The 21291-nt window shown below is 47.5% G+C and overlaps 4 protein-coding genes across 4 annotated transcripts; all 4 read right to left on the bottom strand.

Moving 5' to 3' along the window:
• Window positions 1-1433: 1433 nt before the first annotated feature.
• F5891DRAFT_192391 (uncharacterized protein) lies at window positions 1434-2896 on the bottom strand. Its single transcript, XM_041370862.1, has 6 exons — window positions 2711-2896; window positions 2400-2655; window positions 2312-2348; window positions 2181-2259; window positions 1791-2128; window positions 1434-1735 (listed from the first exon to the last, which is right to left on the bottom strand). Exons 1-6 carry the CDS (start codon window positions 2790-2792, stop codon window positions 1511-1513), a joined length of 1017 nt encoding a protein of 338 aa, XP_041227504.1. The 5' UTR covers window positions 2793-2896; the 3' UTR covers window positions 1434-1510.
• Window positions 2897-4895: 1999 nt separating this feature from the next.
• F5891DRAFT_1107543 (uncharacterized protein) lies at window positions 4896-6257 on the bottom strand. The gene is made up of 3 exons (XM_041363672.1): window positions 6072-6257; window positions 5421-6020; window positions 4896-5371 (listed from the first exon to the last, which is right to left on the bottom strand). Exons 1-3 carry the CDS (start codon window positions 6115-6117, stop codon window positions 5157-5159), a joined length of 861 nt encoding a protein of 286 aa, XP_041227503.1. The 5' UTR covers window positions 6118-6257; the 3' UTR covers window positions 4896-5156.
• A 2107-nt stretch (window positions 6258-8364) lies between these two features.
• Window positions 8365-12829, bottom strand: F5891DRAFT_1277390 (uncharacterized protein; the record flags this gene model as incomplete). The annotated part of the gene is made up of 16 exons (XM_041370267.1): window positions 8365-8659; window positions 8719-8874; window positions 8925-9108; window positions 9159-9341; window positions 9391-9540; window positions 9609-9785; window positions 9836-9873; window positions 9922-9944; window positions 10009-10284; window positions 10338-10552; window positions 10609-10889; window positions 10941-11586; window positions 11640-11673; window positions 11723-11964; window positions 12014-12333; window positions 12401-12829. 16 exons carry the CDS (start codon window positions 12827-12829, stop codon window positions 8381-8383), a joined length of 3633 nt encoding a protein of 1210 aa, XP_041227502.1. The 3' UTR covers window positions 8365-8380.
• A 2696-nt stretch (window positions 12830-15525) lies between these two features.
• On the bottom strand, window positions 15526-17979 carry F5891DRAFT_191941 (uncharacterized protein). The gene is made up of 8 exons (XM_041370861.1): window positions 17938-17979; window positions 17771-17878; window positions 17692-17704; window positions 17351-17639; window positions 16595-17301; window positions 16387-16543; window positions 16043-16338; window positions 15526-15987 (listed from the first exon to the last, which is right to left on the bottom strand). The coding sequence occupies exons 2-8, from the start codon at window positions 17836-17838 to the stop codon at window positions 15793-15795; spliced, it is 1725 nt and encodes a 574-aa protein (XP_041227501.1). The 5' UTR covers window positions 17839-17878; window positions 17938-17979; the 3' UTR covers window positions 15526-15792.
• Between the last annotated feature and the right edge of the window lie 3312 nt (window positions 17980-21291).

Below are 21291 nucleotides of genomic sequence, written 5' to 3'. Positions count from 1 at the left end.
TCAGACGCTGAAACATAAATTACGAACTTCTCATAACTTTGGTGAATTATGAATTAGCTGCTGGTCATGCTCAGATGACACCTGCATATATCATACCGTTCATTAGATCCTGCTCACGCCTTTTTCAGACTCGCACCATGTACATCACGATGATATTCAAGCAAACGAATAGATACCCACTCACCCATCCTGCTAAGTACGTATTCGTGCGACGACAGGAAGGAATGTCATCATCTTGATCTTCATTTGGCAACGTAGGAGCTCTTGACTGCCGGACATTTTATGCGACTGACGGCAAAAGGTTAAATATCGATGCAACTCGATGGTCACCAAGGAATGGCACCTCGCCGTGTTTTGTAACTAAGGACGTCAGAAGGTAATACAACCCCCGTCATTAGCACGAACGTACTTTTCTCCATGATGTACTCGCAAGGAGGCGGTCGTTTGGAAATAAAGTGGACCTGGGATCGTGACCCTTCAAAAAGAGGCTGCCACTGTCGGTTGGCAGTGTTTGAGTAATTTCCTAATCGAGCCATATGATACTCTAAACTCTGATAGCTCCAAACGCCACGGTCATATTTTGTTTGAGGGTGGCAGCTCGCCTATCTTCGCATCCCAGATTAACTGATTCCAATTTCCCTCATTGTATTCCCTTATCGCAATCATTCTTGTCTCGGGTGTGAAGTATACTATATACCCGATGGGAGTAAAAGTTCACTGCGACCGCATTCAGTGACCGGCCAGCTGGGAACTATGACCTACCGGGACGGTAGTTTACGGTCAGGGGAAGGCTAGTGGGGGATAGGAAGCTCCAGGTCCTGAATCTGGTGGCCTTTAGCACACCCAGACCCTAAACCCTCTCGCCAAGGAACCCTAATCGGCCGACTGAAAACTTGGCGTCCTCATGCAGAAACGACGCTGAATGAAAGCCACATGTAGGATGCAGCAGCAATGGAAACCGGAAGGCGAACGGTACGAACATTTATGTTTGAACTTTAACGGATGGGAGATACAGGGCGTTACGTTGACTATCGAAGGTGCATGGCAGTCCTGCGGTTGATGCTGCAAACTTTGATACTAGTAGCACTGGTTGTCGAGCCTATTTACCAAGGATACTTACCTGGAGGAGCTCAAAGAATTCAAATGAGACTGGAATTCATATGTTGCAGGTGTACAAATGACGTCAACTTTGTGATCAGCATCCATATCCCTCGATGACTATGGCGCAGTTCGATTTACCAGGAAAAGGACTTGAAGCGCATTATATTGTTGAGAGTGGGGAACTCAGCAGCATGATGTTGTAAGAGATGGAGTAAGATGGAACAGAGATTTTCCAAAAGGAAAATATAGTAATCTGCCTCCAGCAGGGGCGACTGAACGATGGGCTTCAAGTTTGCGCCCTGGCACGCGAGACGCACACGGGTGGACGACGCTTCAAGGTCATAATAAGATTTTATATTGTGGATATTGTGGATAGAATAAATAATAGATAGAAATCAAGTATGGCACGCTATACGTTTGCTTCCGCTGACTTCGCCGAAGCAAAACACGACTCACTGACGATGACTTGCTCTGTCCTAGCTGCTTGTGCCACATTGGTTCCTTCTGCTGGGATTGATACAGTCCCTGCGAATGCTAGAGCCGTAGGTGCTGCTGAAGCATTTCGGGTCGACAAATCACGTGTCGTTACCCTCCCCCGCGCTACACGTATGATGATGAACAACTGCGCAATGCCCTATTTTAAAAGCTAGTATCAGAGACACAGATAGCTCAAGTTTCTGCCTCCTTACTTGAACTTGGTTAATAGACAGGAAGCATAGCGTGGAGACAGTGTTTGAATGCACACAAAATGCAACTATGTAGATGGCGACGAAGACACTGTATGCCATGGCGGACTCGACGACCATACGGATGATGGTATCATGAGTGCTGGTATCATAAGTGCTGGGACCGTAATTACTAGCCATCGCTGTCTTCATCCGGCTTCGCATGGAGAGCAAACGTGTCGCCACGAGAATGGTATAAAGTACGGTGTTCGCCACTAGGAAGACGAGGTATGCAAGCGTGGTGTTGATATTGTAAAATAGAGCCCCGGTACCCGCCTGGACCAAGATGACGATGGCCACTGCTGCTCAAGATGTTCAGCGACTACGACCGTTTTGTAGTTGATTTAACTGCACCAATCATGCCAATATAGACGAGTAACATAGGGATCATCACATGTCTCGCCCAATCCCATAGCACAAAACATCGGTAAAGCTGAGTATTTCAGGGGTCAGGCTTGCACAATACGGCAAATTATTCGGCTTACGAGCAGTGCTTGCATGAACCACTCCGTGACGTAACCACTAGATGAAACCATCAACGTTGTGTGTAGGTGGATAGGTAAAGGTGCTTGCCAGAGTATCGCCACAAAGTTGATACGGTAGTGCATTGCGTTTTCAATTAACGCAACGGGACCCCCAGGTGCATCGCGAAGGTCTATCCAGATCATCTCCGTATATTTTGTATTGCAAGCAAAGCTTATCGTCGAAAGCGCGAACGTGATGAGAACGTAACAAAGAAGTATGCGACGATTATCTGCAATTTTCTGCCCACGTCGGGGACGTTGCATGAGAGCAGTCACCGCTTGTACAGTAAGGAGAAGGTATACGCCTGTTGTGGTACAAGGGTCAACTACCAAATCATCGTGTGTAGGCCGCAAACGCACCGTAGGATACACCTCCCAGAATCATTCCAATAAGACGAGATCGTTCAAGCGGCAAATCTGTCTGTGGTGTATAGGACGACATGACCGAAACATTGGGACGATGTTGGGAAGATGTGTCCTAATATCTGTCACTAACAGTGATGAGAATAACCAGCAGGGTGGTTTAGCCCTGGAGAAACAGTCATATAGAGTCCCGGGAGAAAGAATGTGACACACTGCGACACCAGTAAGTAGAAACCTTTTACGTGGGGGGACAGTGCATTGATGCATCAATTATCTATAGTGCAACGTGCCGTGAATACTTTGACGTGAGATCGAGTGAGAGAATGGACTAACCTCAAGTGTACCTTCAGGCACTTGCTGAAACATAAGTTTCAAACTTCTCATAGAGTGAGTTACGAATTAGCTGCTCGTCGTGCTGGACCTCAATGTCGCCTGCATGTATACTGTTCATTAGATTCTTCTGGTACCTTTTTCAGACTCGCCCCATACACATCAAAGTATCTAAGCAAACACTCACCTGCCTTAAGTACGTATTCGTGCCTTGGCAGGAACGAATGACATCATCTTCATCTAGTCTGCTTTATCGTTTAGCAGTGCAGCAGCGAACGTTTGACTAATTACACTTTATGTGACTGGCTTGAATGTCGATACGGCGCGCTAGTCCCGCAGAAATGACACCCCGGGTTCTGGAATTACGAAAGTCAGGATCATACAGAGGCAATACAATCCCCGTCATTAGAACGAACGTACTGTCCTCCTCCATAGAGTATACTCAATATAAGACTTTTTTACCACAAAAAATTGTTTCGCTTCCTGAACTGAGAAGGTTCGAACGGAACACCACTGAGCGCCAAGGAGGGAGGAAAGCTTGTTCTGACATAAAATATCCGAAGCAGTGGCACGACATGAACGTTCGGGAAGATCCTGTGGTGCTGAGGCTATGAAGGTTGACAGGTGCGAGTTCATGTCCGTTGTGGCTGAAGACACTTAACGCTAACTGTGGTGAAGTATCAGGTAGTCGGAGAATGAACGAATGATATGCGTGGTAATACAGTCTGTTAAACTTCTGATAGAGTTCAGGAATTAACATGGACCCACGACGATAAAAATTAGGGTCCAATCTTTGTCTGATAGGCCGTAAGATTGACATACTAGAAGCCTTTTGGTTCCCTGACAAACAAGTTCCAGCTAGGATCGTAAACTGGTGTAACTTCGGCCTAGAAGGCTGACGCCACTCGCACGCTTCACACCGTGATGACGTCTATGCCAAAGGACAATCTCAACAGCTCCTAGGCTGTGGCGATAATGTTGCATGCCCCAGATAGGATTACGACACTACTGTCGTAGAAGTTGTCATCAACAGATACCTTCAAACAACTCAAGATGTGTGATTTCAATGCAGTTTGTTGCAGCACGTACCTAATAACCCTAACAGTGACAATGGGAACATCAAATTATATAGTAACCTGTCACCAGAGTGTGTCTCCTAAGTCGGAATCACGAAATGTGCCAAGTCCTGCGAAAGGCATGTGTGACTTGAAAGTTTGGTTGGAATCAATGACTCGTGGTCGAGTAGCTAGGGCTTGTTGCACGCTCGATGTGCCCTTAGAAACGCCAGCGTGGAGCTTGGAACGATAATAAATGTGGCATTGCTACCATCTTAGTCTTGCAAAGAACGAGGACAGTGTTCACGACTCCAAATTATGCATGGACACACGACCTAATCACAAAATTTGCACATCGAGTGCCCTCTAGTATGATTTGGATAGCCTACTAACTTGAAAGCACCAAGCAAGAGCGACTATTAACCTACCCAGCTACCGATCCCCACCGATCGGAACCCATCACAAGATTCATGTGCGTGATTTGGCTCGCAGTGTTGGTTGATGGGGATTCTGCGCATTTCGGCCAAGTAGTAGTGTTCACTGTTAGAGTCAACTGGAAGGCAGGAGCGGGACGACTGCGGTTGAGAGATGTGTGGTTGTCACTGGTTGATGATTTGAAGTCCGGCAGATCGCGGGTATCGGAATTACTTGACTTTTGCCAAATTTGTAACTCAAGTTATGGAAGCTTACCAGTATGCCACAGATGGATTTCGAAGACGACTGGACCGTTCGATTTCGGATTCGAGCGCTACTTCTTGTATACGTTTAGCCCTGGCCGTTTCCAATTGGTCTGATTATAAGCAGGCACAACATATCCATTGTGTTACTACGAACACCTGGCAACAAAAATACAACATGTGCAGAGGGACAAAGGAGTGTAAGAGTCCGTCAAAGACAGACACGAGGCGTTTCCAAACCAAACGACCAGCTATGCATCAGGCGAAGAGAGAAACAGAAATGAATCTGGGTGTAAATATGTAGTAGTCACAGAACGCAGACAAGATATAAATATTCATAGGCATGTGGGTGGTGTTTCAAGCGGAGAGAATTGGTGTTATTCACTCCACGCGAGTCTCGATCTCTTGAGCCTCGACCTCGGCTACCTTCACCTTCTCGTCGGTGTATTCAGGAGGAGGCACAAAGTGGGTCTCTGCATCATGTTCGAACATGATGTACCCGTGGCTGATCTCCTCCGATCTCTCACCTCTGACAGTGCGATACGCGAGGACAGACATTACCCAGAACATGCGAAGCAAAACACCGATTCCGCAACCTTTCCAAATACATCAGAGATAATTTAGGGATACAATATAAGTACTCACCAAGAACGAACGCAACAGCGCGACCCTCCCATAGGCCGAGGGCCATAATGGCACGGTGAACACGCCTGAGGAAAGATCCTGCTTTCTTGTGCTCCATGTCATGGTTATGGTGGTGAGATTCAACTTCATGGTGGCGATAGATCCGTCCCACGGATCCATCAGGAAGAAGCTCCTTGACATCGCCTGCATTTTCCTTCTCAGAGGAACTGGTAGGGGCGCTTTGTACAATAGGTTGTCCGAACAAGGGAATGGGGAGGATGTGAAGTTCTCCAGAAACAGGACCGGGGTTGCTGGCGACTTCGCCCTTGAATGAGTCATGATCACCCATCTCGATAAGAGGAAGGCCGAGAGCATGACGGAATGCGTTTGACATGCGAAGTGCCTTCGCTTTCAGGGACGTGCCGCAGAAGTGATGTTTGCCCTTGACTTCGTTGGAAGTGGTCATTGCGAGGCTCGGACGCACCAAGCGGGCGACGTTGTCAGAATCATCATTGCCATTCACGTTGGCGTTGGCGAGGGCATGACCGAAGCGAATGTTTGCATTGGCATTTGAGGGGCGCCCAACTAAGACACGGAGGGGCTCCGCACTGACTTGGCTGACTGTGAAGGCGTCAGTAAGACTCATCACATGCTCACTCAAGTGAAACGTACCGATACCAGCCCCTGCAACAAGAACGGGAAGTATTGAGAGGCGCATCGGGCTTACTCTCGGGAAGATTTTGATATCTGAACTGGAAACTGAGGTTATAAAAGAAGGCGTTCACAAAATGAGATTTGTTTGAAGACTATAAAAGAGATGATTCAGCGTGGTAGTGTGGTGTGTGGTGTGTGGTGCAGTGGACTCTCATATTAGAACTCCGCCCTTGGCCAAGCGCTGCCAAGCTGTGTCAAGTTTCGGCCTAAACCAATAGACCTTTCCCCTTGATTATGACACACACAAACTGCGCCGCAGTATCATTGATATTCAAATGATCTACTTGTCAACACTTAAGTCACCTTGTCGTGACCGGTTGTACTACTATCATCCGTGTTTTTTTCTTATGCCGGGTCCGTATGCAAGTCTTGGCATATTGTCATAGTGCTAAGTATGCAGGTGCGATTCCCAACCTGTCTTGGTCCTGGACCGATACCATCCTGAACCGTCCCAGTGACTGACAACAAGAAAGGGTACTGCATGCTATTTATGTTAAGAGCTTGCCATAATTATCTGCAGGTATTCCAACTATGGTACTATGGTATCTCACCGCTAATTCATGCGTTAACAGCTACCTGAGATCGCACATATGTGATACTTATGAGTCCTTGTCTTCGAAATCTTTTGACCATGGCCAACCCTACCCATTTACTGCGTAACTTGGTGGTATATATCCTACATGATATCCCCTTTGGACTCGGACGTAGCTGCCTTGCTCTTGGAAATGTGGAATGTGACTCTACCCGCAGGTTCACCATTCCCAAGCAACTCGAGTCCAACCTCTGTCAGGGTCTGTTAGTCGAGTACAACTCGTTGGAATACCCTTTGACTCACGTGCATTGGAGTTCTCGAGGAGGTCACCAAGACTTTGATTATTCTCCGTCTTCTTGATGACCTTGTAGCTGAAGAAGCAACGGCGGGCAAACACCTCGATTTCAATCGAGGAGGACTCCATGGCATCACTAACTCCCCGTCAGTCTCAGCATACAAGACATTTGCAGGGCATACAAGGTTATACTATCCTTCCAAACGGCAACATACTCGCCATCTTTGGCATACTTGGTAATCTTCGATTGCTTCGTGAATCTGTCTCCCTTTATGCGGATGTAAAATTGTCCACTGAATAACCCGATTTTTTCTGGCAGTCCACTTGCTTTGATGTCTACGACCATACTCGTCAATAGCACCTCAAACCTGCAGCCAACTAAGCGCACCAGTGATCTCGACCGACAACTTGGACGGATGGACAGAGTCATCGTCCAGTGACGATGTCATGTCAGGTACTTCAGTGGTTGGAGAAACGTTCCGAGGTGGAGTTTGGTCTGACATGGCGTCCTGACAGTATCCCAACTAGCTTGGATGGTAGTGGCAGGCTGTGGGGATTAGCGAGCATGACTTGTTCTCACTGATTTTTATATGATCGCAGTCCACCTTGTCCTGGCGCAACACGCCCATTCATTATCCATTCGGCGACCTCCAGTATGGTATGGCGGCATGCCATTACCGCGAATTGGAAGAGAAGGGCATTGTGACAGTATGATCACCTCCTGAGGAGTCTTGTTCGTTCGAAAGACGATGACTGAGAAGGGAATAGGACCCTTTTAGGATGTCTCATATCCTCAGTTTCTTAATCACTAGTAGAATTTCTACTAAAGGCTGATCACAGAAGACGGACATGGGGGTAGCTCGCCCGACTTGCGAGGTGAAGTGCAAACAAGCCTTGAGGCTTTATTGCTGCTTGCGCCTGATGGCCAACATATAAGCAGTGCTACTGATCGCCGAGAGGATACGCAAGTCATGACATGACGAACGCTCATGTTCGCTAGATGCTCGTATTTGGATTGCGCCCGCACATGCATAACGCACCCAAGTAATTCGAAGGTTCTTAGCGGCTTGTAGTATGGCTTCTAGGCTCGGTATACGCATGACTGTATCGAAGTAGCTCCCTTTGATCATGAACAAGCGGATATCCCATCATACCTTCGTTCAAGAACCAGGCGTGTTTGGCGATTTCACAAGGACGCGTTGTCGTAAGGGCGGGAATTTGATCGAACTTTGCAGTCAGCCTTAAGTGAGAAATACTGTATTCTGAATGAAAGATGCATGTGCATGATATCACACCCATAGCATGGAAAATGCAGTTTAAAGATTCGGAGCGTCCGCAAGTCAGGGTATCATTTTCCACCAAGTATATAGCATCCTGCTGTCCGCCTAACAGTTTTCTGTCGTGGTACTCGGAGACACCCATACAAATTCGAATGTATCATTACATTATTTGCATGTCCATATAGTGAAAAGTACAGTATATACAATGCGTCAAACAACATGCGTAGCAGTCCACACTCTCAACCGGCTCTGCAAACAACGCCTCAAACTCCTTCGGACTATGGCCAATCACACCAAAAACAGTTTGGAGCGTACGCCCAAGATACTCCAACTCCTGAGTCACGCCTTTCATAGTAAGAGCATACGCAAAGAAAAGCAGCTGTCGAGACCCTTTCACATCCCTGTTCCTGACTACATCCAATTTCCGGATTGCATTGACCTATAAAAGGATAGGGTATCTATCATATCAATTTTCGATGATGGATTTTGGAGACGTACCAGACGCTCCCTCGATTCCTCAGCTGGTGGGAGGTACGGAGGTAATGGGGCTTTCAAGCGAAAGGCGGATGCGAGCGTAGAGAAATAAAGAACGATGTTTCCGACCATATCCCTTCGTTCCTTATTCACGGGTAAAATGAAATCTTTCCTTACGGACTGAACGATGTTACGTCAAAATAAATCCATCATGAAGGAACGTAGATTACCGTAATCCACTCCTCTCGAGTAGTGACGCAACGCATGCTGTGCAGCCTATCCAGGATAGTCTGGAGACTCGTCAATATCGCTCGGTAGAGTGCTATAGGGAAAGGTCCCTTCAACCGAGGCTCATGCTGTGTCTGAGCCAGGAGATCTTGCAACTCAATGAGCTTCCGCTGGAGGTGCAATTCCCTGCATATTTCGAATTAGCGACAGTTGATGCGTAGTAAGCCCACACAAACATAGCCATGAATTCGTGAATGTATTTGTCAAGCTTGGCTTTAGCGGACCTGGGCAGGAGCGACGTCGTCTCGTCCGCACACTGCGTCTCAGGCTCGTCTTCATCTGTGTCATCTTCTACGCGAGGCACGCCTGAGTTGGCTGCTACCAAGTGGGTGTATAGCCATCCGATGTTCAGACAAAAGCTAGGCGCAACAAATCAATATTTGACGTGTTCAGCAAAGACAAACTTACTCTCCCAGCTCTCGACTGAGCTCCCTTCGCGCTTCTGAAGGCCACCAGAAACGTGATACAATCGCAGCCCAGAGGACACCAGCGGTAACCGCAGTCGAGCGATAAAACGCAATATCGATCACAGATACTTCGGCTTCTCGAACGTTGTACCTGCAAATGATAAGGAAAGCAGGATAGATCAAAATTCTGTACGAGCAGCGAAGCTTTTGCCAACGTACGAATAAAGGCACGTCAAATTATATGTCAAAAGGGCAAATCTCCCTGTCGTCGCATACTCTGGAATCGCAATGACGTAGTAAAAACAGGGGATCGAAAAAAAGAAACCGAAGATCGACAACACAATTGCATTCTCCGGGAAAAGGCTATAAATTCCAGCTGCGGCACAAGCTCCGAAACTTTAAGTGATCAGAACAAAACGGGCGAAATACTAAACAAGACAACGCACAGAGTACCGAGGACACGATGAATGCTAAGGAAATTAGTCTAACAAACGAATCAGCAAGGACACAAGACCGTTAAAAATCATCTTACAGCTCCGATCGTAGGCGACATGACTCCAAAGAACTAAGGAGGAAAAAATCAGCCACACATAACAATGTAAAAGACGCCTGTACGCACGGAAATCAACTGCCCATTCACCCTTATAATTCGTATACATCGGTCTCGTAGCATCAAAGAACGCAGGTGCAGCCAACACAGCAGTGGACATCCCCACCTTGAAGGCATATTTCATTTTGCGCTCTTTCAAAATTCCACCAAAATCCCACAGTGCGCGCTTCATACGACCAATAAAAGGGAGGTTTGCAGGATGGGGCGTTTGTATCGTGTTTGGAGCATGTGGTTGGACCTTGGGAAAGAATACTTTGGTGTGATGGGGGGAAGTGAAATATGATGCTTTATAGCACACCGTCAGTAGATTATGAGCAGCCTTGAAAGTAATCACTGACAGAATCGGCGCAGTCCTGACCGCTTGGATTTCTCATAAGCCAAGTTACGCCGACGCAATCGCATTGCAGATAAAAGATTTGATGGACCGTGTAAAATATATCGGTTAAACCAGCCCGGCGTATCCGCTCTGACTTGTTTGACTGCATATATTCTGCTCATAGCGTCCGTGAGAGAAATAAGCTCTCTAGAGAATTCCTGCAACGTGAAAATGAAACTGAACCACGACTTCTTGAGTATGGAAACTCTCGAGTAAAATTATCGAGAGCTTACAAGTAGAGAAGGAATATGTGTTCATGTTCGCTGTTCATAAGGACATTATCCAATGGGGCTGAAGAATCAAATGAAATCCCCATAGACGAGGCAGCGAAATTGCTCCGTTTGTATAAGCGCATAACTGCATGGTTCGAGGTGCTCTCGAAAGTAAACAGCGCGCGGTCGATCTCATCAATCAGAAGATGGAAATCATGAGGTTGAAGTGGAGCTTCTCTTTGGACATGTTTGCTCTGCGCAAATGCTTCGCGTAGACGTTTGAAACTTGCAGTACAGGTTCTCTTGCAGCTGCTTGTGAGTACCTTCCGCAGAAAAGATGACGTTCGACTCACCGTCAAGGCCTTCAGTGGTGGACCCAGTTCATCAACTAGATCGCCGAACATATCCGCCGCAGCTTGTAGTAGAATTTCATCTGCATCGTCCCTCATGTCCGAACCGCAACTGGACGCCCTCCTTCCCTTCCCCGCAGGAGAACGACACCCGCTTGGATCATGCTCTCTTCCGATCGTTTGATTGTGTCGCTTCAGCGTCAAGCGTCCCTCGCTGTGAGCCTTCGTGAGTTCGTACTGCAAGCGGGTGCCGCTTCTCAAGCCATTCAGATGTTGAGCAAGACGCGTGAGGCTATCAACCGCGTCCCCGTAGGCCTTGCCTCCTTGTCCGCGCAGACCGCTGAACCATTCCGACTTGGCTTCTTCTAAATTCTTTTTGAGACTCGTAAAACTTGCCTGGTGGTTCTCGACTGCCTTGTGTATTTTATCCTGGCTAGGCTGGCGAATGGGTTCTTCGAGGAGGAAGGTGTTTGTGACCATGCCAAGGAGGGTGGTAAACGAATCCAAGGTCTTTGTCATATTCAACTGGAGGTTGTCTGTGGCGCTCTTGGGCCATAGCGTGAAACACACAACGTTTGATATTAAGGTGCCGACGAGTACGACCGAGAAGACTTGCAGAAGTGTTTCCAAGCCTCCTTCCCTGATAATTCTAAGAATATATCAGTGACATGCTTCAAATATGACGCATGATAGATAGCCTACACAACAGATAATATTATGGCAGTCATGCTACACGCTGATAAATAGTCAGTATTAACACGAATTAAAGCCTTTGATTGACATACCCGAATTAAAGGTGGGTTTATCCATCCACACTTTTATCCAAGTGAGACCCCACATACTGACTCCAACCCACAAAATGACGAGAGCGTCACCAAGCCACTCCCATCCTGGTCTGACCTCGAGAGACCAGAACATGGACATGCTTCCCAAACAAACAAATGCTGCATAAAGAAACGCAATGGAGCAGTACGAATTAGCCTCCATCATTCCCCCCATAGTTTTTGCGGGGTTATAGTAAATTGCGCTGCAAATGATCAGCATCATGCCTGAAAAAGGGTGAAGAAGACACATACATTGTGGCTATCATGTGACCAGTGGGCGCTGGGAGGCCATTCCCTGCTCCCGGTGTGGAAATATCACTGAGGAATCCAGAGAGATATGGTGAAAACGTAAAGAGAGAGGCAATAAGATATGCCACTGCGCATTTGAGAATGTTCCTCCACAAGAGTGGTATTGTGGGTGCTTGCAAGGGAGGTAACCGATGGCGTGATAGCAATGTAGGAGCGGAAGTAGCTGAAGAGCCGTTGAGGCAGGCTTTGGAGTTGTCTTCTGGTTCAGTGGGATCATGATGCCCATTGGATAGTTCTAAGGACGCCTCTCGGGTGTTGTGCTCCTGCGGATGCGATTGGAGGGACATTGTCGAATGGGTCACAGTCAGTGGAGGCAGCTTCTGGAGTCACAGATTCCGGTGAAGAGTGCTCGGAGCTCATAAGATGGCGTCTGTCGCGTGTCGTAGGGCTCCTCAGCTGGCCCTCATTCTCCATAAGTTGTTCGAACAGTGACCATCGCGATTCTGGTAGTGGGGGCCTGGGACGAGACAAACGGACAAGAGAATGCCTAAGGTTCCGAGCACCAGTCATATTAACTCCTGAAGGAGGCGTATGAGCAACAACGTAGGAAACACTTCGATTCCGGCTTGGTCGTAAAGTGGACGACGGAAGAGAACCATAAGAAGGAATGGGGCGCATAGGTGGAATACTAGGCTCTCCTAGGGTGATTTGGCCAGGAGAGCCCACAAAATGGGCACCACCGTAGACTGGTGCATCACTGTAGAAAGACAAGTACAGAAGGTCATCTTGTGAGTTGTTCTCGTGAGCCTGAAATGACATGTTTTCGCATAGGACTTCAAGCTTCGATCTCAGGACCTGATGGAGTAACTGCCTTCAATGTGGACAAGGCGTGGTAGTGATCAAAGTGAAGGTACTGGCACCTAGTGCTGGTTCACGACGTCGCGCTTATATGACAAGGCCCGTGCCAATGGAGCCGATATTAATTGTCACAGACTTATAGCTTGGCGACAAACCGAAGAACATTATTTATGTTTAATTTATGTAATACAGTGGACCCGAACATTATGTAAAATATTTACACATATTGACAACTCTTGACTTGCATAAATTGTTGTACCACTACTTATGATTTGACTTTGGTAGCATGCAAACAGATGCAGGCGCAGCATTAGTCTAAATCGCAGCATGCAAATAATTTCCTGCGGTTGTCGGGAACAGCTGTCTCTTCACGAGTCAAATTGAACTTCCTATCCTTTTGAATTCCCCCATCGTCTGATATACTATGGCTCATAAAATAAAAGGCTCAAACGCCAGCTCAGATCGACATCATCTGCTCAGTCGACTGCTAACATAGTTGTCCCTCTCCAGTCCTTTAATTGGGTCCCCTCATAGTTCGCCGAGTCACGCCGACGAATGCAATAGCATCGTCAAACGGTTCGAACGAGGAGACCTTGAAAAACACGCAGCATACTTCCTCGTTGCTCAAGCAGCCAACTGCACCAGTCCCAGGGAGTGCCGAGCAAGCGCGCCCCGAAGCAAGTACCAACCTAGACCTTTTATGCGGGTGCTCGACCACATCCAAGGCACCGCGACGCCTTCACTTCAGCCGAATTTCCTGTCACAACGGTTTAAGTAGAACCAGAGACAGCCCCTGTGAAGCAAGGTAAAGCGAGTGGCTTGTCATGGTACAGACTCATGAGCCCATGCCCAGTCGATAGATAGGGGATCATGCACCAGCTCGAAGATATCCCTGAACTGCCAGAAAAGAAACGACAGGTAGAACCCGATCTTTCCAACCTTGACTACTCCGACAGTTAATTGCATCGTCACATCTCCCCTGATGTACGACGCACCTGCAATATTCTCCCATCGTGGGCCCCTAATGTCCTCGAGGGTCGAGTCATTAATCACGTCGGCTGCCCTGAATTCCCGTGCTCTGAGTGGGACAACATTATCACCGGTCAGCCCGTCAACCTTGGTGGCGTCCTCTCCGACTTTATGCAGGTCCAGGACCCGTGATTGTCACTACTAGTCTACGTCGGATTGGTTTTCCGCATGTAACTGCCTTGTGCAAGCATACCACTTCGCGCTCCCCCATCGGACACATGAATTTGATGGACCTACGGAAATCACATAAACACTATGTTCTACGCACATCCCCATCTCACCCATCTCACTTCAAAATCATCAATTTTGACAAAGCAATCAGACAGCAGGTAGGCTCATGCCGTAACTTGGAACTTTACCAATTTCGAAAAATTCATGGGTACTGACTTCTCTTACTTCTTCTCTTATGGTCGAAACTGCATGGAAAGCTTAGAGGCTGTATCTGAAGGCAAAACTCCTGACAGGAAGGAGCCCTGCTGACGCTAGGTCTACGGCGTTTGCACATATTCCTCTTCATTGTGGCATCACATACGTGGTTGCGACTAGCAACCACCCTGCATGTGAGCACGAGGAGGGTGGTTGTAGTCCACGGCTTTTGTATGACGGTCGCTCTATCGTGGACCTGCGTCACCATCGCCAGTCTGGATTGACTTCTTCATCCTTCACCGTGTAAAATTATTCCTTCCCTGTTAATCAAAATCTCGTCAACCACGCAAAGCATCATCTCTCCTCGCTTCAATCAAATCAAATCAAGACAAGACAAATGCAAATGCAAATACGTATCCCAGCCTCCTTTCGCCGTGCGCCCCTTCGTCTACATATAGCAATCTAACCAGAGATCTCCCAATCAATACGGTCTCAACGGTCAGCGCGATGTTGATCCGTGTATCGATCTTGGCAACTCTAGCGCCCAACGTTTGGGTATCTTTTCATGTGCCTGGTAGTCTGTATCCTGCTGTGTTTCCATTTCCATTTCCTTACTACCTCTACTCGAACTAAGCAGATCCAACGTAGTCGTGACTCGTGATGTGGCCTATCGGGAGCTTTTGAAACAGTCGCGCAGCCGACGCCCATCATGCTTATATATGTGCATCCACATGGACACTCAAACTCTCGCTGCATCTGGTCAAATACATGAGCGCCATGATACGGTATATAAAGCCACCAATGACCATGTCCACCGATTTCTGCCGAATGCAGTCCTGCATCTTAGGCCTGTCGGTGGCAAGTCTACGAACATGGACTCCAAACTCGCTGGATTTGGTTGACTGCACCAACGCGGCGGGCAAGCATCCACCATTTTCTTCTTCAATATACCACGTAACAGTACAACAAACAAGACATACACGATGCGACAACTAGTGTTCAACACAAATAGTACGCAGACTTTCAAAACGGAGATGACTATTCAACAAGGGTCTATCAAAACACAAAACGAAAGCAAAAAGGAGATGAGGCACGACATACAAATATATCAACTAGAGTAATAATTACGATTCGGCGTGACAGGGAATGAAAATGAGGAATGTTTAGATTCGTGGGGTAATGCGAGTTTCAGGTCCATAAGGTCTAGTGTCCGCGCTGCCGCTGTCCGTGGAGAATATTATAACGTCCAGGCTAGATCACAACGTCCGAAAAGTACTAGGTGTCCGTGAGGGGTCATAACGAACGTGAGCGTAACCATAACATAAGAATGCAAAAAGGCACTGTCCATAAGAGATTAGCTAAAGTCCAGTCAAAAATGAAGAAACGAGGCCAGGCGGGGAAAAGCGTCAATATAATAGCGTGTCCAAGTCACGAGAGCCAAGAGTCCGTTGGTCGGGAATTAAGTTTTTTTTTTCCGAAGTGTGCACACGGACTGCTGTCACCAAGCATTTTCGCTATCGCTAAATAGGCTACAGCCCTGACAGTCGCTTTTGTACCTTGGCCACTGAATAACCCAGCAGGGGGAAGCGTGCGCTGAGGTTGTTCATAGCGTAAAGCATGGTCCCAATTTCACTACGGACATCCGAGCTGCTGACGAGCGGCCATGAAGACTCGATGACATTGAGTTCTCGAATCAACGTGTCCACAGCGCACGTCCAACAAGGCTGTGTCAAGAAATTAGTCAATCATTCTGTGTAGCACACTCAAAAAGATACTCACGCCGATGATGGGATCGAGGTACTCGTAATCTGTATCAGCGATATGTTTGATGATGGATACAAGACACCGCGCAGCCCGAAGGCATTTTTCATACGAGACAGGGTCTTCAGCACCAAATGGATAATACAGATTTATCATCGCAGCGTGAGCTAGCGTGTGTGTCGCAATATAGGCGTGTTTCTCGTCAGGCACCGTGGCGTCGAGTTGATGTACCGGAATAAGGGTCTGGATAAAACGGGCTATCGTGTGTTCCAAAGTTTGAAAGTCATCAGTAAATGCGCTCGACATTACTAAAGCTGCAAATTGATCAGAAAGTAGTACTAATCTGGAGAAAATGGGCCTACGTTGGTCCCAGGTTGATGCGAGGTGGTGCGCACGTTCGAACAGAGCGGATGCTTTGACACGGAGGGCCAGTGGGGAAAACCCTCCGCGGACGTTTGCGACCTGATGTTCAAAGAAGCTCCGAACAGTATGGAAGCTGTGCAAATCATCGATCTGACCCTGAGAAGAGTGAGTCAGTATATGCTCTACCCACTGATAACGTAAACGTACTGCTACATATTCTTCCATATCTTGCGGCCACGGCATTGTGATGGACGCGTATCCATCTGAACCATGCGGAATGGTCACTGGTTTATGAAGTACCACCGACCAGCACCGATCCAGGACAAATACATGCCAAAATGTCAATATGCGCTCGCCCTGCTCGATAGCGTCTTTCGGAGGGTCAAGTTTGAAGGGTGAAATGGAGGCTGTGGTCTCAAATGATGATCGATTGGTCATTGCTCCGTGAAGGCCGCATTGAATAGCCAGTGATGCAGCAGCGTTGGCATGGTAACTGCCTTCTAACGACCTTCCGTTTGATAGGAAGTACACGGACAGAAGACAGGATGCTTGGATGACATCAAGCAACCTGTTTTGGTACTGGATGGCATCGCTGAGGGAGTCGAGGGCTCGACTCAAGTAATGAGACTCGTGCGTGCTGAGGGGGCCTGGCCTGGAGATATAGCATGCCCACAAAAATATAGCGTTAGTGAGGACAGGGTGATGCTGCTCCATGACGGGTCGAGTGAAAGATTCTCGTAGTCGGCCCATGTGCAGACCCAGGAGGGACTGTCGAGAATGTGAGAAAAAGACGTCTACGAGTGTTTGAGCGAGCTCTATTGTGGGTTGTGGTTCCTCATGGTAGATATCCGTGAATGGCGTAGGTGAGGGTGAGGGAATGCCTTGTATCCAAGAGCTTTGAGGGGAATTGTTTGCTGTAAAATATAAGATTTAATGCGAGATGATCACGACGGATCAACACACCGGAAGGAGAGAAGGAAGAGACTGAAAGTGAGAAGCCTGTGCTTGCGGGAGAGCCAGTAAGGGAAGAGGAGGAGCTTTCTGAGCGACCATGACGATGCGGATCATGTAGAGTTACGGATGGCGAGGTATACTCAGGATCCTCGAGCTCTCGTATACGCTGTTCTAAACGCTCGATATGTTCACGGAGAAGTTGAGTTCTCGTCTTTCCCTTTCCATCGTCGTATTGACAGGCGTCGTTCTGTTTTGCACGAACACATTGTTGACAGGCTGGTTTGCTACCATCACATCTCTGATGAGTTGATTAGCGACTGACAGAGTATGAGGATTATATGATGACTTACCATCTTCCTCTTTCTGGACAAGGCGCGTTTAAGCATGGTCAGCGAGTTTTTATGAATGATAGACGAATAGAGAAAATACCTGCAACGCAAGCATGCTTTTCCCCTCTGGAGAGTTGGCGGGGGCGTGGTGGACTGATTACTGGCCATTATGGGAACGGATACTAAATATACACGAATGAGAGTGGAACTAATGGGTGAAACCGTATCAACGAGCTGCGGAGTACAGGGTTGAGAAGAGTAACATACCAAAGAGCCTTGTGGATGTGACCTTGGGGAGACGCTAAAGATGAAGAGAGAGATGGAGTATGAGTACTCCAGGCATGAAGTGAGCAAGTGAGACCTAGTAGTAGGGGGGCGGTGACACGAACTAGTCAGAAATAATTTACTGAAAGCACATGAACAGAGTGCTCAAATAGTTCCTGAAGCCGTGACTTCAGATAGCAGAGCCCGCGTGATGTCGGACAAACCTTTGAGTGGTTAGTTCCGCCGGAGATCCAGGAAACTTCCGAGGTTTTACGATCCCGACAAAAGTCGATGATGATCCACATGCAATGGCGGTCTTTGGTGGCTGTTTGTTTCTATTAGGATCCTTTGCTGGTCAAATCTCACAACGGTCTTTCTATCCCGTGTCGTTCATAACCTCCAGGTAATACTAAAAATCTATCACTTGGCACAGATTCCCACTTATTGCTGTACAAGGTCAATGCCAACACAGCTTCACCCGACAGATGAAAAAGGTACGCAGCACAAAACAATGTGGTAGTACTTTCACTAAATTTCACCTCCTCTCGCAAACAAGCCTGACGAGTCGCGCGAAACTATTATCTGACTTCTGGCTGTTAAAATCCGCCAAGGCAGATTGGTTCTTCGTCATCCGACGGAATGAAGCAGGGCCAACCATCTTCGCCACGTTTTTGTTCATATCCGCGGAATGGGTAACGACCTACGATTTTGGGACTTTTCAGACAACCGGCCCTGCAATATTGAATTATCTAGGACTCCCTTCATGTCGGACTGCGTGGCGCTAAAATATCTGTGCAGACAATCCATCTTACGACACACCAGTATCAGGTTCTTCACCGGTCCGCAACGGCACGGAATGTTGCGACTAACAGTCGACGCTGAGACTACGCCAATGTATTTGCTTTCTACTGAGAAGGCAGACTTGATACCGTTAACATGACTTCTACGTTGCTTCACATCAAAAAACTGTTATCGGCAGCTTCCATCCTAAATCATGTTGGTTTATTCTCTGCGAGCATACTTTACCACACTGCCCGTGATACATCATCCATCTAGCCTTATAAATAATCAAGGTATCAAATAAGGTGCGCCACAGTCCAGTGCAAAATTGCTATTGAATCAGCTTGCATTAAGTTTGAGATTCTGCTAAAGCGCTCAACCTAAGGTTTGATCGTGTACCTTCTCCCCGCATAACCTGCCGTCCTCGTGTTCACAGAAGTTACGGTACTCCAGGGTGCTCCGCTATACCGTTTACCTTCTGCCATGATGCCCTTCATAACCGACGCTGTTATGAGCAAGTTATGATCGCGGGTAACTTCTTTCCCGGGCTTACCCCATCACCTGATGACGTCAACAGATCTCGAGGCTCTGTTGTTCATTGCATGGCTTTACACAGCTATTTGATCAATTTGCTAACTCGACCATAATTATATGGTTGGGACTGATCGTATCCATATTACATTACTAGTCCGACAATGCAAGATGTCGAATTTCACGACATCACCTTGCACTGACAAGTCAGCCTGAGAGCGCTCGAGGTTTGACAATACTTTTCAGACTCTTCCTTCATCTCCGTCTCAACTGTCTTCCCCGTTGATGAAAATCCATACTTCTGCTCCCATTGCTTCTGTCCCCTATCGATCACAATGAGTATCAGGGTACACACTGCCTCAAATTTTTTATTTCCAAGTCCAAACCTCCGTCTTCTTTGAATCTGAGCTTCGACTGCACGGGCGCAAGCAGCAAGCTTATCTCTCCGAGGGCCTGTTTACATTCCGTAAGTCATTGCTATCACTCCTCATCCTATTGCAAACCTAATATTTCTGTTTCTTAAGTTAGCGTTTAGACACCCACCACGTTATTCTCGCTAGTACATGTCCGGGGCCGCGTATCGGTATCGGGCACAGATACCGCTCTGCCTTTCTTCCCGATCTACGTCTTCACGTACGCCGCGTGTGCGTACCTTGTCCTAAGGTCAGTTGGTCTAGCAGTGCCGCAATCACAACCATCATTTATATCAAGCTCGCACGACGGGCAGTACCTGTATCGTTCGGGGCCGTGCACAGACTAAATACCACCTCGCACCATGGTCCAGTATTTCCCATTTTCCTCAATACGTTCGGTTCCGCTGACATTGATCGGCGACTACCTCACCGTCACAAATGCAGCCGTACCCTGAGCACCCACAGTAGTCTTTTTCTCCCCACCAGCAATAGATAAGAACCTGATCCACACCCAACCCCGGGTTCTACCCCGTTGAAATCCCTGTTCAGCATTTACCCTGACATAACCACTGATATCAACTCTCACAGTGGCAATTCCACACCTCGACATATTCGGTGCCGCTCATTTTTCCCATCTCGTACTCCGTGTTTGTGACACAGGCTGTTTTGATCTCGCTCGGAAATACAATGAGAGGGATCTGAGCTTCGAATTCTTTGTCCTGTGGGTCTTTTTTGCCAGCGGTTGTATCATCCATGACTATTAATATTGGCGGGGATATTTCCAATGTCTCTTCGCGGGAGGTTTGTTGCTCCATTTGCAATAATCGTGGCATGATATGATATTGTCATTGATAGGCATCAACATATGCGTTTGTCGGTCCCCGATGACTTCTGAAGGTCAGGGACGTTTGCTTCCTATTGCCTCGGGAATTTCGAATTTGGTCAGGGAGTCGTCGACTTCTTGCGCTGAGTGCGCAAGATAATTACGACAAGTCTATATCTCTACGCATGGTATATCTGCATAAGGAATTACATACTCATTCATTTGTCGTTCGTTCCTGACAGAATCGAGGAGGTCGTCAATTGCCGAAGGGCTTAAATTTTCAAGACTGGTGAAGATAACAAGAGGCTTCGCGAAGGTCATTTTGATTTTGTTCTCCACAATGTCGGATGATCATTGATATCAGATAATGATGCATGATGATATAGACGCCGTGCCGCCGGAACTCTCGTACGATCACATTTACCTGGGAGCGGCCCCTGGTCTGTTCAATAGATCAGGCCAACTCGAACCAACTGTAAAACTGTAAGAAATATCCCGCCGGATAGCAAGTATGTGAGTGCCTCTACGGCGCTAGAATGTTACGATCGAAGTGCTCAGCGAACCTAGACACATACATACACCCCATCAATCCGCTGTCATCGTGCAGAAGTGGGGTAGAATTCGAACCTCCAGCCCTATTTATAGAGGGTGATGAATCAAGCTATTGGGGACGAATCACGGGAAATGCCTCAACGCAATGCCTCGACATCCGTTGATCGTGCGCGCGAGGGAATACCCTGCGACTACAAATGCATTGCGATACGACTTGCTTACCTATCATGGAGTGCCGCCAGAGACGAATCTCCACAT

Source organism: Suillus fuscotomentosus (assembly GCF_016647785.1).
Source record: "Suillus fuscotomentosus strain FC203 chromosome Unknown F5891scaffold_19, whole genome shotgun sequence".
Lineage (NCBI taxonomy): Eukaryota > Fungi > Basidiomycota > Agaricomycetes > Boletales > Suillaceae > Suillus > Suillus fuscotomentosus.
The sequence above is the reverse complement of the archived record's forward strand: the minus strand, read 5'-3'. Positions and strand labels throughout refer to the sequence as shown.

Excerpts from the sequence above, each read along its gene's own strand:
- F5891DRAFT_191941 (XM_041370861.1), bottom strand. The coding sequence starts at position 17,838 with ATGGCCAGTAATCAGTCCACCACGCCCCCGCCAACTCTCCAGAGGGGA. Across the intron at positions 16,544-16,594 it reads ATATGGAAGAATATGTAGCA|GGTCAGATCGATGATTTGCA; the intron begins GTACGTTTACGT and ends CACTCTTCTCAG. Across the intron at positions 16,339-16,386 it reads CGCATCAACCTGGGACCAAC|CTTTAGTAATGTCGAGCGCA; the intron begins GTAGGCCCATTT and ends ATCAATTTGCAG.
- F5891DRAFT_192391 (XM_041370862.1), bottom strand. The coding sequence starts at position 2,792 with ATGTCGTCCTATACACCACAGACAGATTTGCCGCTTGAACGATCTCGT. Across the intron at positions 2,260-2,311 it reads GGTTCATGCAAGCACTGCTC|CTTTACCGATGTTTTGTGCT; the intron begins GTAAGCCGAATA and ends TGAAATACTCAG. Across the intron at positions 2,129-2,180 it reads CGTCTATATTGGCATGATTG|CAGTGGCCATCGTCATCTTG; the intron begins GTGCAGTTAAAT and ends CATCTTGAGCAG.
- F5891DRAFT_1107543 (XM_041363672.1), bottom strand. The coding sequence starts at position 6,117 with ATGCGCCTCTCAATACTTCCCGTTCTTGTTGCAGGGGCTGGTATCG. Across the intron at positions 6,021-6,071 it reads TGTTGCAGGGGCTGGTATCG|TCAGCCAAGTCAGTGCGGAG; the intron begins GTACGTTTCACT and ends ACGCCTTCACAG. Across the intron at positions 5,372-5,420 it reads CGCTGTTGCGTTCGTTCTTG|GTTGCGGAATCGGTGTTTTG; the intron begins GTGAGTACTTAT and ends GTATTTGGAAAG.